Source organism: Podarcis pityusensis (assembly GCF_964106645.2).
Source record: "Podarcis pityusensis genome assembly, chromosome: 12".
NCBI lineage: Eukaryota > Metazoa > Chordata > Lepidosauria > Squamata > Lacertidae > Podarcis > Podarcis pityusensis.
In genome coordinates this window covers 35,845,322-35,860,513 of record NC_138037.1, presented here as the reverse complement: position 1 = coordinate 35,860,513, position 15,192 = coordinate 35,845,322, and the positions used below count along the sequence as shown (strand labels likewise).

Here is a 15,192-nt window from a genome sequence, read left to right as displayed (position 1 = left end):
TTCATTCTCCATATCCAACGCTGGTTTTGCTATCACAAGCTCCCTCTTGTGGTCAGTGCTGTGCTTAAAATAAAATGAAACTATTAAAATAATTCATGAGAGAGGAATGGAAGTCATTAAAAAAACCAAAAACCTGTAGCTGTAACGGTAACTTTTCCCTTCCTCTTAGGTCAGTCACCACCCACCTATATCTGCATGTCATGCTGAATCTGATAACTTTGTGTTTTGGCAAGGTAATTTTTTAGCTTATTCTCTCTGGTTTTTACTTGAATATGAAGGAAATCTATAAGCTCAAACATTAGTGGCAGATGTTAGGGCAGCTTCAGATGTTGTGCTGGCTGTGCCAAAGCATCTCTTTGTAGGCATTATGGGGAAGCATAGACACTGACATAACAAACATATGTATCCTCAACCTTGGCTAACCTCAACCAGCCTTCACCAGCATGGTGTCTTCCAGATGTTCTGGGCTGTAGCTCCCATCAGCGATGCTGGCTGGGGCTGATGGAAGTTGTAGCCTAGAACATCTGGAGGACATAAGGTTGGTGAAGATCCTTGGACCTTAGGATTTAGTGAACCATCTGTAATTGAGACAGCTTGATGTAGCCAGTTTGGAGGAGGGTGTTGTTTTAGAAATGGCTGCTTACCGCCTTCCCAGTAAGCGGTGGTTGTGGCACCACCCGGGTCCCCTCGCTGCACGACGCCATCTTTGCGGCTGTTGATGCGTCCCCTCGTATGGTGCGGGGGTCCATGGGTTCCCGCGAGGACCCTCAATTCAAATAGGCCAATCTGTGGCATCTCAGGCGGGCAGGTCTTGGGGAGCGGACCTGGCTGAAGCAGGCTTCACTCAGGTCCACTTCCCACCTATTTATCTCGGCTGGCCCTGCTTGCAGCAGCGCAGTCGGCCAGGAGCATCACATTTGTAGTGTTCATTCATTTAGCCTTCTCTAGTCGAGTGCATCAGAGCAAGGGGACTCTGTAGCTGGGCACACAAGGCAATTGATATCATCTTGCTACCATAGACTTGAAACTGGTCTGTGGTATCAATACTACTCTACAATAATAGCATATACAGTGGTACCTCGGGTTACATACGCTTCAGGTTACAGACTCCACTAACCCAGAAATAGTGCTTCAGGTTAAGAACTTTGTTTCAGGATGAGAACAGAAAACGTGTTCCGGCGGCGCGGTGGCAGCAGAAGGCCCCATTAGCTAAAGTGGTGCTTCAGGTTAAGAACAGTTTCAGGTTAAGAACAGACCTCCGGAACGAATTAAGTACTTAACCCGAGGTACCACTGTATAAGTGGTTTTTGTGTGTGTGTGTGTGTGTCTTTTTAGAAACACACAGAAACAATGTAATAATACAACATTTTTTGAACAAACCAATAGGAAAACAAATTCTTGCCCGTTTCTCCAAACATTTGAATTGAAAGCAAGGGCACAGTTAAACTGCTACACACTAAGCCCTATTGAGTTTACATTTGAGCAGCACTGAGTGGGTTGCACTCAGGGAAACGAATGCAAGGACAGCTGGCTTATGCTTAAGTCTTCTGGAAACCTCCACTACTCAAGACACTGAAGTATTGTATTCTCTGCTTGTCATAAATGTTTCAGATGACTTCATTGTCTAAAACAAGAGTCCGGTTCCAATCTCCAAAGAGGAAAAATTAAAGCATCTAGCAAAATATGCTGTGGTTATACGAACTGCCATGATTTAGGAATCACGATATGTTTGCTTTAAGCATCTTAAGTCAGTATAACTATTAGTCACCAGGCTGAGTTTTGTCCTGGTTATATTCAGCACCATTTGAAGCTTAGGAGCTGTGATGTTACGGTAGTGAAATACGAGATTTCACTATAGAGTTACATCTGACTGCAAATCTGTAAATGAGCAATGGAATGTATACTGGCCATAGTTTTGTGCAAAGTGAATGAGCCGCAGCAAATTTCAGGCTCATGTACTCCTCTATCCTCCTTTAGTGTGGCTTGTTCAGATTTGGTTGAACCATGGTCACTTGTGTTGTCTGTGTGGTTCGCTTTAGTTATGATTCATTTCAAACAGGTCACTTCCAACCATGGTTTCTGAAGCTTCTTGTTTAAAGTAACCATTGTTATTGTCAGCCACAGTTTCAGGGCTGCACCAAGCTGTAGTTAACTAAAAGTGAACACAAAAGCTTCCAAAGTCATCATCATGGGTAACTGGGAGCATAAGAGAGAATCCATGAACTCCATGTTTAGTGTGATTGCTCACATACCGCTAAACCATGGTTTAGCATGACATTCAAACACAGCCACTGTTTGATACCTTTGTCAATTTATTGATGGTCTCAGGCTTAAAGTAAAACCCTTAGTAAACAATTCAGCTCAACAATAGCAATATGGGTTTGGTGTTAAGGATGTACTTAGTTTATTACTGACTTTTAAATTGATCTATTTTTTAAAATTTCAGATATCAGATGGAAAAACAAATTCTGGGGGAAATCCATGGAAATCGTGCCAGTTGGTACAACACATGTAATTTTGCCAGCGTAAGTTCTATAATTGTATGCGGGCTGTAGTTCACGTTTTGCAGCTCTGGGGTTGTCAAAACTCCTTTAGCACAAAAATCTCCATATTTTTTCACTTTCCATAACCGAGCAAATCATATGATGCCATAGAGAGAGAATTATGTGCATAACATGTATACAAGACACCTGCTATCAGAAATTCCTTTAACTAGGGATACCTTTGGACTGAACCTGGGACATACCATTATGGGCTCAACATTCTGTCGCTTATAAAAATTTTACCTGTTGAGCCAACAGCTTAAAATTTATCATCCCATGATCAAAGTTTGTGAATGTGGCAAATTCAGACTGATCTGACTGCAACAGGTTTATCAGTTTTAAAATGGCTACAAATTGACCCATTCACCCTTTTTTAAACAGACTTATCATATATTTCTTTCCAATTTTGATGAAAACTATAAATGCACTTTATTAAGGTTTATTGAGGAAGGCCATTTCTCATTGGTATGGTGAAGATCTGTGCAGCTGTTGAAAAGTTGTCAAAGCTTATGGCAGCAACTACATGCAAAATAAGGGGTTGTGTATGCAGTTGAGTTCCGAAGGGGAAATTCTGCTAGCACTCCCAATATTTGCTGAGAGCGCCACCGTGTGGATGCCATGTTCAATGCCTATTCCTTTCATGCCTATTCCTTTATGTGTATGGCAGTGTGCTGTAATGATTAGGAGGTGCAGTCGCTAACCATGTGCACAATTGGAAATCTAAGAAACTGTTGTGGGCAGCACATACCACAACCCCCAACACGCGAACACGTTGTGACCTTCATCATAACCCCACTGCCCACTTGCACTGCCATTCCCTGTGCTCCTGCACTGACACAAGCATGAGTCAATTCTAAGGAGGATTCCTCCAGGAATACAATAAAATTCAGATGCTTCAAAAGGCAATTCAGAGCCACATATTTTACCTCTCTTAGCATCTGTTGATTTTATTAATCTTTTGGATTTTTAAAAATACCTATTCTGTTTTTATTGAGAAATTTAATGTTTTATGTTTTTGCAAACCAGGTTTTCTTAGAATCAAGTGGTATATAAATTTTGCTAAATAAGATAAATACCGGTAAATTTGCTATCCCCAAGTGCAAGTTTTCTATCTCGGTGAGATATTTTCTCCCTTTGCTTTGTCTCTGCTTTTCTTGAAAGGAATCAAAATTGGATATTCAGGGTGTTTGAGATGAACGTTTTAAGTAAAACCATTGATTTTGTTAACTAATACTTTATTACAACATGAAATCACAGTCCTCTGTTTTCTTCTAGCTATAACGACCATTATGAATGGAATAAGGTGACATCTTGCATTCATAATATATTAAGTGGACAGCGGTGGATAGAACACTACGGGGAGATCATAATCAAGAATCTGAATGACCACAGCTGTCTCTGCAAACTTACTTTTGTAAAGGTAATATTAAAATTACATTGGATGTTCTCAAGAGCCTGTGCCCTTTCATTTAAAAAGTCAGTAAGTTTACTAGCAGAATTTCCTGGGCAATGAGGATGTTGAATCATATCCTGAGGTTGTAAGCTGACATAGTCATTTCTTGGCATATCTATAGGAGCAACCTAATTCACAATTTTTTCCTGATCTTTTGAAGTGATTTTGGTTTTGCTCATTTTATCTCCAGACAAAATACTGGAATCACAATGTACATGAGATTGAAGGAAATGTTTTGGACAAAAATGGGAAAGTAGTGCATCGCATTTTTGGGAAATGGCATGAGAATATATACTGCGAAACACCATCTTCGCCAAAGTGCATCTGGAGAGCAAGTTAGTGACCAATCAACCATTTTATTTTTATACACATATAAAGCATTTGCACTCCCTACCTATGCTCATCTATTGACTGCCACCTGCCACAATCTTAAGTTTCAGTACATTTTACTTTAGTTCTTTACCATGCTATATACTATGGATGGAGTCTTGTAATGGATAAATCCATAATAATTCACTATAAACGACTGTCTAGATAGGCCACATTTAAGACAATGGCCATATGCAGATAATGCTCAACCATGGCAAATAGTTCAACTACATCCATGGTTAAGGGTTATCTTTAAACCAAAGCAGAGCAGTTGAAAACAAAACGGGAGTGGAAAACAAAAATAAAAATGGGTAAAAAAAGTGGCATAGAATAAAACCACAGAGACACATCCATTGTTGTTAATTTTAAAAACTTGTAGGAAGTCCTCTTGATGTCTAAATTACCATAACCAATTTTGCCTGACAAACATCCCTATGGAGGGAGTTCAGAGACTGGGGTGTTGCCACAGATATGATGTATGTAATCATTGCTCTTAAGTCATGAAATTATGAATAGATTTGGGCTGGAGAAAATAATCAAATCCATTTTTATTTGCAGATCCAATGCCAAAAGATTATGAACAGTGGTATGGTTTCACACAGTTTGCATTAGAATTAAATGAATTGGACCCGCTCACTAGGCCTCTGTTACCATCTACTGATACCCGATTTAGACCAGACCAAAGGTATTTATTTATTTTTTGTATAAAAAAATTAAGTTTCCTATAGCTGAATACATACTGAGGCAGCACTTATTATCTTGTACCCTTCAGAGGCAGGATGTGCATGGGTTGTGCCCTTCATCAAGGAAAATCAGTTCTTACTGGTCAGTTTTTTGGGAAAGACAAAAAGGGAGTAGAGATGTTAGGGTCCCTTCCCTCCCATTTTTTGTTGAGTTCTGGAATCAGTTCACTGGTTGTTTTTCCCAATCTGTAGCCTGGGGGAATGATCTGGTTGTTGGTTAAAAGCTCTAGCTACTTCACGGTTTGCAGATACTAAGCTAAGGGAGCCACAAAATAAAATGCCAACAATGCTTTGTTCTTTTATCGTTGCTTATGGCAGGCTCCTAGAGGAAGGGAATATTGAAGGAGCAGAAATGCAAAAACAAAGGATTGAGCAGCTACAGAGAGAGCGGCGGAAAGTTCTAGAAGAAAACAATATGGAGCATCAGCCTAGATTTTTCAGGTACTTTTTTAACATAGCAGATTTCTTTGCTGAAATGTCTGCAAATATGTTAGCAGAGTGGCACAGAAAGTGATTCACAAGATCCCGCTTCATAGTTCATTTCTCAGAATACTTACCTAATTGCTAAAGCCATAATTTTATTTACGTCTTGTGACTAAAACAATGGGCTAGGAAAACCAAAGAAATTGTTTTCTTGCAGTGGGGTGGCTGGAAGCTAACTCAGAAACATGTTGGGAGAAGTGAGGAACCAAGGAATAAATGGGAAATCCTGTGGCTCTCTAGATGTTGTTGGACTACAACTCCAGTCGTTCATGACCCTTGGCCATGTTGGCTGAAGCTGATTGGAGATGGAGTTGAATAACAGCTCAAGGTTCAGGACACAGCTCCCAATATCCTACTCATGGATTTTTCCTCCAGAAACGTTGGTTCCTCATCACTGCCACACAGGATAGCATTTTTGAGTTGCCTAGCTAGTTTGGAAGTTGGCATACAGTTGTACCTTGGATCCCAAATGCCTTGCAAGTTGAACATTTTGGCTCCCAAACACCGCAAGCCCGGAAGTGAGTGTTCCGGTTTGCAAACGTTCTTTGGAACCTGAAGTCGGGTGCAACTTCCGCAGCTTTTGATTGGCTGCAGGAGCTTCCTGCAGCCAATCGGAAGCCGCGCCTTGGTTTCCGAACGTTTTGGAAGTCGAACGGACTTCCAGAACAGACTTCTGGAATGGATTCGGATGTACCACTGTACTGTGATGGTGGTTTCAGTTCTAGCTATCAGAAGGTGATCATAGGGGATTACTGTTCCACCTCATGAGGTTTATTCTGTGGTGTGCCACAAGATTCAGTTTTATCCCCTGTGCTTTTCAGTATCTACATGAAACCTCTGGGGAAAAGGATTTGGGACAAAGTATCATCAGCATATGGACGCGGGTGGCGTTGTGGTTTAAACCACAGAGCCTAGGACTCGCCGATCAGAAGGTCGGCTGTTCAAATCCCTGAGACGGGGTGAGCTCCCGTTGCTCAGCCCGTGCTCCTGCCAACCTAGCAGTTCAAAAGCAACTCAAAGTGCAAGTAGATAAATAGGTACTGCTTCGGCGGGAAGGTAAACGGTGTTTCCGTGCGCTGCTCTGGTTCGCCAGAAGCGGCTTAGTCATGCTGGCCACATGACCCGGAAGCTATACGCCGGCTCCCTTGGCCAGTAAAACAAGATGAGCGCCGCAACCCCAGAGTCAGTCATGACTGAACCTAATGGTCATGGGTCCCTTTACCTTGACCTTATCAGCATATACAAACCCATACCTAATTTCAGTATTCCAGGTGAAGCATTGTATGTCTTAAATGTATTTGAGATATAGTGTGGGATCCAGTGAGATTAATAAACTGAAGCAGATGTGGCAAAGGTGTGCAGTATGAAAGGTCCAATTGATCTGGAAGTGGATGGTTCTCTTGCTCTGGATAGGGTTACACTTGCAGCCGGTTCCCATGCTTCTGAAATCTCCGGTGGCAGCTGTGCCTAGGAGTTCAGTTTTGCCAATATAGCTTGATCTGCCAACTGCTACCACTTTTAGAGAAGCATAATTATTCATCATTAGCCACTGCTGAGTGTGTGAAATGTCAGACTCAGACCAGGGAAATGTCAGTTAAAATCCTCACTCAACCTGAAGCTGGTTAGATGTCTAGTCTTACTTTGCAGGGTGGTTCTGAGGATTAAATGGGGTGTGGGAGGAATATGAATGCCACACTGAGTGGCATAGAACATGCATGTTTCACAGGAAAATAAAAAAAGCTCTGTTGATTGTTTGACAGGAAATCTGAAGATGACTCCTGGGTCAGCAATGGAACTTATCTAGAACTTAGAAAAAACCCTGGCTTTTCCAAGGTGGATAATGCTGTCTTATGGTGAAAAAACAAAAACAAACGAAAAGGACATTATAGCTGCTGTTTCTCTGATTATAAGAATGGAAATGCTGCGTATCACCATAACCTTCTAGACTCCTGCTTGATTTAGATTTTTGACACATTTGCGTTATTCTGTTTGTCTTTTGCTATTTTGATAGTAACCATGATTTATTTGAATGTACAAAAAACTCTAATTTTCTTGACATATATATTTAATAAATGATTGTTGAATGTTATCTCTGAAAGGGGGGGTGGGGAGGAGAGAAGCTTTAACACTATTTTTTCCAAAGGATAATGCAAGTTCAGATTTAATGCCTTATTGAGTTCTGTGATAAACAGTATTGGCCAGGAACCTTCAGCCGCACTACAGTAACTGAATGGAGGCAGCTGATTCCACCCCCCAAGATGTCAGTAAGCTAACCAAAGCCGGAGTGAATGTGTTTCTGTCTCTTGCCTGAGATTCCATCTCAGTTACTGATCTTTTTGGAATCTTTTTTGTGTGGTTTGGATTTGCTTTGTTTTTGAGCACATGGGCAGAGCAATGCATAATACCACCAATCGGGTTGGATGAGATGGAGATGTTTCTTCACCCAGTTCTGCCTAGCTGTGCTGGGCACTGCTACCATGGAGCGGCTAGCTGCACCCACCTCAACTGTAGATGAGCAGAAGGCACTCCTGTGGAATCCCTGCTGGCAGTAGCTGCTATATATCCCCAAATCGGGAGCAGAGCTACGTAAGCTAAGGATCACTTGGATCCTCAGCCAGTCCAGCCACCAGTTACTTGTGGAAACGGGCCCAATCTGGGCCTCTCTGCTGTACCAGCCTGGAGCTGGTATAATAAGGAAGCAAAATGGTTGTTGACCCTACCCTAGCTGCCATTGGGCTCTGGGATGCAGCGGTCGGTCTTCACTGCTCTGTTTAGTAGCCCTTCCGTTGCAGCCTGCTGGCGGTCTGGATCGCTCCTGTTCTTTTTACTCCATTAGCTAACCTATTCCAAGAAAGTAGTACTAAGCGGTAGTAGCATTGATGGTTCTACTGCCTTACAAGCAAGCAAAAGGACACGGACACCTAGGAACTTCTCTTATGCCTTGTTGACCTTTACGGAAGCTGGACCACCGCAGACTTCAGCAGGGCTCGCACAGTGGAAGTTCCAAGTGGAACGTGTCCCAGATTTGTACAGTTGGCGTATATGAATCATGCTGTGTAGACTGAACTTTTAATTCGTATTAAAATCCAATAGAAAAGCTGTTAGTTGCGAGCAGCTACCTTATCCTCGAAAGTACCATTTGGTTAAATGCAATTTAGTGGTACTCCTAAACAGAGCTTGTGGGTAAAAAAAAATGACCAAATGGAAAAGAAACACGGTTTTCTTTGGGGCTGGCAATATCTTTACAGAGCATGGACTCTTTATTTCACTATTCTGGTTTGTTTTTAATAAAAAGATCCTGCTAGACAATTTTTTAAAAAGCCCTCCTTTTTAACTATTTGCAAAGTAGCTAATTGTGGTTAAGAGACAGGTGTTTTCTGAAATAAGATTTCGGTATTTTCTACCTCTTCTGAGCAGCACATTTATTATCTTGTATTATTTAAAAAAAAAAACCATCTGCCTTAGATACAATGTATGGAATATATGATCTTCCTTTACCTGTTTAGTGTTTTAAGGTAAATATTTGTCTTGCACTAAAATGGTTATGTTTTTCCTATATCCTCTCTATGTATTCTAATATCTTCATGAGCATCTTTAGCATGTTGACGAAGGAATCCAAAGTAGACAAAACAGCACTTTGGAATGTAGGTGGCAGTCTTGTTTGTTTTTCTTTTGTTAAATCACAGTTTTAATATAATATCATGCTAAACAGGAAACGTGTGTGCAGAAAATTAGAGTCTGAAACACATACTTCTATAAGCTTTCAGGTCCATTGCCTACAAACTGATGGGAGAGTGGTCCTGGATTACAGTGTTGAATGGTACTTTCTGTAAATTAGTAAAGCATTCTTTCTTCATCTTAGTATGTAGTACATGTCTTGCATCCAAGTGCTGTGAACAGAAGTAAAATACATCAATTTGAATATGCTTACGGAGCTTTTCCCTGCGTGAGCTGCCCCAAATCACTTATGGCAAAGGGAGCAGCTCCATACAAGCATTTTGTCCCACCTGGTTTAGAGCTGCTCCTTCTAATAAGCGAACAGATTCAGGCAGGTTTTTTCCTGCATACTGTATAGTGCACAACTAGATCACAACTAATTTAGCTAGACACAAGATGCATGAGGACGAGCGTTCGCAACGGCACAAGCACACCACCATACAAAACCAAAGCTAACATAGTTAACCAGTTTGTTCTGCAGATGCACATTGATGGAGTGGCAAAATAGAAAACGTTAATGACCTTCTGGACTCTCCCATTTATATATGCCTAAGCAGTTTCAAGGGAAACCAAATTTTAGCAAAACTTTATAAACTTTCCATCTGAAGGAGGGGGGGGACCCCTCAGACATCAGTTAATAACTTCTCCGTTTATTTATTTATAAGATTATCCATTACAATAGTATCATGTCTATCACTCAGCACAACAATTGCTTGCTGCCTCATTAAACACTCAGGGTCTAACTAGGCACTATGTTGGCCCCGTATTTGTGCCCTTAACTGCAATGGTGTTGTTGTTTTTTTATACAAATTGGTAGTGTGGGGTGCAGGCTCTGAGCTGGGACCTTAGCATGGAGGGTTCAAGCCGTTGCCCCCTGCTACAGTCCTGGTTAGGATCTGGGCGGTCCACACCAGCGATGTGCATAAGAAAAAAATGTTCTCATTCATCTCAATGGAAGCTCTTTTTTTATAGGCAAGGTGCTGGTGTGGGCAGTTCAGATTAGGATTATGGAGAACAAGGTAAATAAGGTTACCAGATTTTTATCAATGAATCTGGGGACACTTTTCAACTCCCTACTAAATAGATTGATTTTGTCAGGGGACTGATTTATAAATCCGGGGACTTTCCCCGGGAAACGGGGACATCTGGTAACCGGTAATGCCCCTCCTCCTATACTAGAGTCCCAATGTGAATTTGGGACCCTAGATCAATATGGAGATAACATACCTAGTTTTTCATTCATATAAAGCAATGACAGTTATTCTAACTTTTCTTCCCCACACCCTTCCATCCGCATAGCAATTTACTTGCAGTGTCTCACTATTTGACAATATCACACATTATATATTTTTTGCACTAATTGAGATTTCTTGTAACTTGTAATTTTCTTTGGGACAATTCCTTCTTAAAAAATGTAATTATTTTCCAGACAAAGTTTGTTCCATTTTTGGACAGGTTCACTCTTTCATTTACAATCCATTTATTTGTATATCATCTCTGGCATAAATCATATTCCGTGCTTACAGTCAGTTAATATTTAGGTATTTAATTTTGCCTTGCACTTTCAGAAATGTTACTGCTTTGGATGCTTAGCTGCTGCTGTCCTTGGAAACACTTGTTTCCTTTTGTCTTTTATTGCTTTGTACAGTTGAAATGCAGTTAAAAAAAAAACCAAAACATTTAATGCAGCTTTTAAAGAAACAGATGCAATCATTGTTCATGAGCCAAGAGCTTACCGTAATGCATGCATTAGTCAGTTAATGCTGGGATAGAACTCTAGGCTCCAATTCGAAAAGGAGCATTGCTCTGTGCATTGCTTCTATTTTTGTTTGCTAGATTTTGTTTTGGTTTTTAAAAAGAAAGATTTGCAAACCCTGTGGGTTACCATGTTCATTTCGCTGTTTTCTCGATTTCACATATATAGAATGGGGAACTGGATGCATGATGAAACAGGCATATGGCCAGTTCATCACACACATTGCATCACTTATGACAGATAGCTTAGCATCATTTCATCTGACCTTTATCACATTGGCACAGGGCCGTAATTTCACCTTTTACACACACATCATCCAATCTTCTGCAAAACCCATAGCTTTTCTTTTTCAAGGGAGAGCCGAGCCCATGAATGCAGCAATTGAAATTAAGGGTTTAATCACGTATTTTTGTGATCTTTTAAATATTTCCAGCCTGATCACCTCTTATTCTCCGGAGTATATGCATATGGTAAAAGGAATTACCAGCCCACCTCACTAGAGCAAAACGTGGCTGGTAAATATGCCAATGATCACCACCACCATAGTACGTAATTCTGGATATTAGGCAGCCTGATTTTCCAATATTTGGGGGAGGATACTCAAGTGTGGTGCAAGGGCATGCACACATCACTTTGTGTTGTCTTAGCCCTTCGGATCCAGTTATGTAATTGGACTGGTCCCACTCCACTGAAATTTTGCATGTTCATATTATTACCTGCAATCACCACCTAAACAATTTGATTACTGTAATTCACTCTAAAGGTGTAATTAGGTGTAAACCTGCATGATTTACGTGCCACGAAAGAGGAAAGGCAATTGCTTCAGCAATTGCTGGGACCTGGCTGAATATCCATACCAACTCATTCTATACATATCTGATATTATTTGAGGGCACTTACAAGTGGAAGGTTTCTGTCAGGTACCTGACAACTGCACTCTGGCACTGGCAGGGCTGTCTGTTTCCTTGCTGGTTTCAGCTGCTCCACACTGATTTGCAGCATTGGCGCAGGAGGAACAGCAGATCAAGGAAAGTATTAGCAGCACTCTCTTCTGCTGTGGTCAGACCACACCTGGAACACTGTGTCCGATTCTGGGCACCACAATTTAAGAAGCAATGAAGCACCAAACCAGTGGTGGAAGCTTCAGACTATTCTATTAGGGTGCTAAGGTTGTTTTTTTATTGAGTTCTTTTCTGTTTTTGATACCACAAACTACCATCTGGAAGCACCCTTAGTATCTTATCAATTAAACATACATCTAGATACCATTATTATTATTATTATTATTATTATTATTATTATTAGCACTATATATATCCCACCTTTCTCCCATAACTGGGAATCACAAAAATTAAATACAAATGAAGCACACATATAGCTAAAAACATATTAAAGGTTATGGTTAAAAAGCAGTTAAACTATGTTGAAACTGTATCCATTAAAATGCAGGCAGTGGGAGGAGGGGACACAGTACATCACACTATTGAGAGCCGTTTCCTTATATGCAGTAAATTCCCAAAGCAACTGGAGGAATAAAACAGTTTTCACCTGCCAGTGGAAGGACATCAAGGAAGGAGCCAATAAGTATATGAGGTTGGGTCCAAAGGAACTTTCTCTGCAAAATGTTTGCTGGGGCAGGACAAGTTGAAGCAACTATCCAGGGTCAGAATTACTCTAGCTTGCTCCGGGCAGAACCACCATTGCATTGCATCACTAAAGGAACGAGTTTAAAGATGATACAGATTTAGTTATGCAAATTTAGAAATAAGTACTATAATTTAATTTAATTAGAAAGTCAGTACATCTTATAGTGGAGAAGACTGTGACTGGGTGAGCTATCCTGCTGTCCAGGTATTACCGTAATCGTTGATGAGCAACTTCAAGGTCTTCTCTGCTCTCCCTTCTTGTGGTTCCTAAATCTATAAACCAGACTTGAATCTGACAGTCCTTCAAATAGAGGGTTCCCTTTTGAGAAATAGGGCACCCTAGCGCCAGGATAAGACCATATCATTGGTAACCTTGTCTAGGGTATGCTAACTGACCATGGCTACAATCAGGTGGGGTGCAATCATGTATCCATCTATCCCAACTCTTATTTTTGAATTAAATTGTTCCACCTTTGTCATTATTTTGTCATGTTCATTCTATGCTTGGTTCAAATGTACCAAGCACAGAATCTCCTCAGTTTGGGGCTGGTGCAGATTTGATATATTGGATGAGTAAAATTAGCTGCTTTTTCTACTGGTCTACATTTTTTTCTGTTCTCTGTTACCCTATAATACATAAATATACAGAACAGTGAAAGTTGTTTTTGTTTGGGAAAAATATATAAGGGAATTTCTTGTATTCTCTAAACCGTCTGAAGTAGTTGGAAGGAGAAAAATAACAGTTTAGGGTGCTGTGAAGAAGGTGGATTGGATGGTCTCTCTCCATACTGAAGGTCTTTGGGAAATAAAGAAGGAAAATAAGCTAGCTTTCTCTTGTCAATAAAACATAATCAGTGTTACTGCATATCTTTTTTTACTTAAAGCAACTATTTTTTCACCTAAATCTAAGGACAATAAAGCTATCACTCTTCTCTACTTTTCTCCCTATTTAGCTGCCACATTAATATATTTCCAAATTCTTTAATATTGTTTTGATTTTTTTCACACGATCTTGTTAGACTCCTTGCAAAAAAAAACACACACAAAAACCAACAACAATCCTGGCCTCCTTCAGTAGAAACTGGGTGAAATTGTTATCATTTCAGAATCAGGATGATCCTTTAACATTTTGGTTTTCAAGTTACTGTTCAGAGGTTACTCTACTTCACATGAACGCTTGATTGCTACAAATATTTCATTGTTCAAATGATAATCTCATTTGGATTGGGAAGGTACTTACTTTAACCTGCTGATGGACTGTATCATTATACAATGGGTGTTTTCACTGTTGCAATATTATTGTCTTCCAGTTTTCTTTGTTTTTTCTTTTTATACCATGAACTTGCTATAAAAGTTCTGGCTCATCTTACTGTGTAACATATTATGTATTTGATCCCCTGTAACTAGTTTAGTTAGATGTTAATAAATTTTACATCTCAAATACCATCACACATCCTGGTGTTTTGTGTTGCTGTTTTCAAAATTCCATTGCAGTCTGCCTTCCAAGTAGACAGTTGGAAGCCTGATGCGTCATATTTATACTCGCCCCAGGATATCACCATTGTACATTTTGCCAGGCAAAAATCCTCAACGGTTTGCTGTAACATCTGCGCGCTCTCCAGATTAATGAGGCGAATGAAAGAACATGCCATAGAAATCCCATGCCACAGCACAGATCAGAAAAAAATACAGATTTCATGGAGTGTAAGAATGCACACAGGCTTAATTAAGTTGGAAAGAAACCCCGAATATGACGCACACTAGAACTTGCTCAGTCTGCAGGCCCAGGTAAGCAGGCCCTTCAAATGAGACACTTCTGTTCGTTTTATTCCTTAGATAAGCAACTCTGGGGAAATAGACTGCTATTAATGGAGCTTCTGGTCTGCTCAGTGTTCCCAGTCTCCATAATCCAGAACAAATAGATCAACCTAAGACAGTGGTGGTGAACCTATGGCAATCGTGCCAGAGTGGGCACTCAGAGCCATCTGTGGGCATGTGTGCCATCGCCCCAGCAGACAAAGTGACCAGCCGCTCCCCCCCCCCACCAGTGCTGGTGGGAAACGCTCCCTAGAGTGTGTTCCGGCCACAGGGTCATTGGTGGATGTTGCGTGCCCCCCACTTCTGTGAGCCGGAAATGCTTCAACCGCAGCGGCATTGGGAGGAGTTGCACACCCGCCAATCAGCTGGCGATCTGCTGTTGGTGAATGGGCAGGCGCATGCTGGCTGTGTTGACGTGAGGGATTTCAGCGTTTCTAAGAGGTGATTTTCTGTATTCTTCCCTTAAAAAAAAAACTGCAGAACGCTGTGCCATCCCCCCCCCCCAAAAAAGCCCAACAACTTTGGGCAATCTTCCCCCCCAAAAAAGCTCAACAACTCTGGGCCATCTCCCCCCATTCTCTAAAATTTGAGTCCCCAAATTCTTAGTCTTGGACATAGAGCATAAATTGCCATGTTGGCACTTTGTGATAAATAAGTGGGTTTT

The 15,192-nt window shown here is 40.8% G+C and overlaps 1 protein-coding gene and 1 long non-coding RNA gene across 10 annotated transcripts in view; one reads left to right on the top strand and one right to left on the bottom strand.

Moving 5' to 3' along the window:
- OSBPL3 (oxysterol binding protein like 3) overlaps positions 1–8,439 on the top strand; it is a 104,728-nt gene extending 96,289 nt beyond the window's left edge. For all 9 annotated transcript variants that reach the window (XM_080974651.1, XM_080974649.1, XM_080974654.1 and 6 more), the window contains 7 exons: positions 170–233; positions 2,447–2,525; positions 3,819–3,963; positions 4,187–4,331; positions 4,924–5,050; positions 5,427–5,549; positions 7,352–8,439. In XM_080974651.1, the coding sequence (XP_080830777.1) occupies positions 170–233; positions 2,447–2,525; positions 3,819–3,963; positions 4,187–4,331; positions 4,924–5,050; positions 5,427–5,549; positions 7,352–7,448 (780 nt within the window). In that variant the 3' untranslated portion in view covers positions 7,449–8,439. The remainder of the gene's footprint in view (positions 1–169; positions 234–2,446; positions 2,526–3,818; positions 3,964–4,186; positions 4,332–4,923; positions 5,051–5,426; positions 5,550–7,351) is intronic.
- Positions 8,440–9,227: 788 nt separating this feature from the next.
- LOC308459541 lies at positions 9,228–14,977 on the bottom strand. Its single transcript, XR_013978103.1, has 2 exons — positions 11,084–14,977; positions 9,228–11,039 (listed from the first exon to the last, which is right to left on the bottom strand). It is a non-coding gene; the product is annotated as an uncharacterized lncRNA (long non-coding RNA).
- Positions 14,978–15,192: the final 215 nt, after the last annotated feature.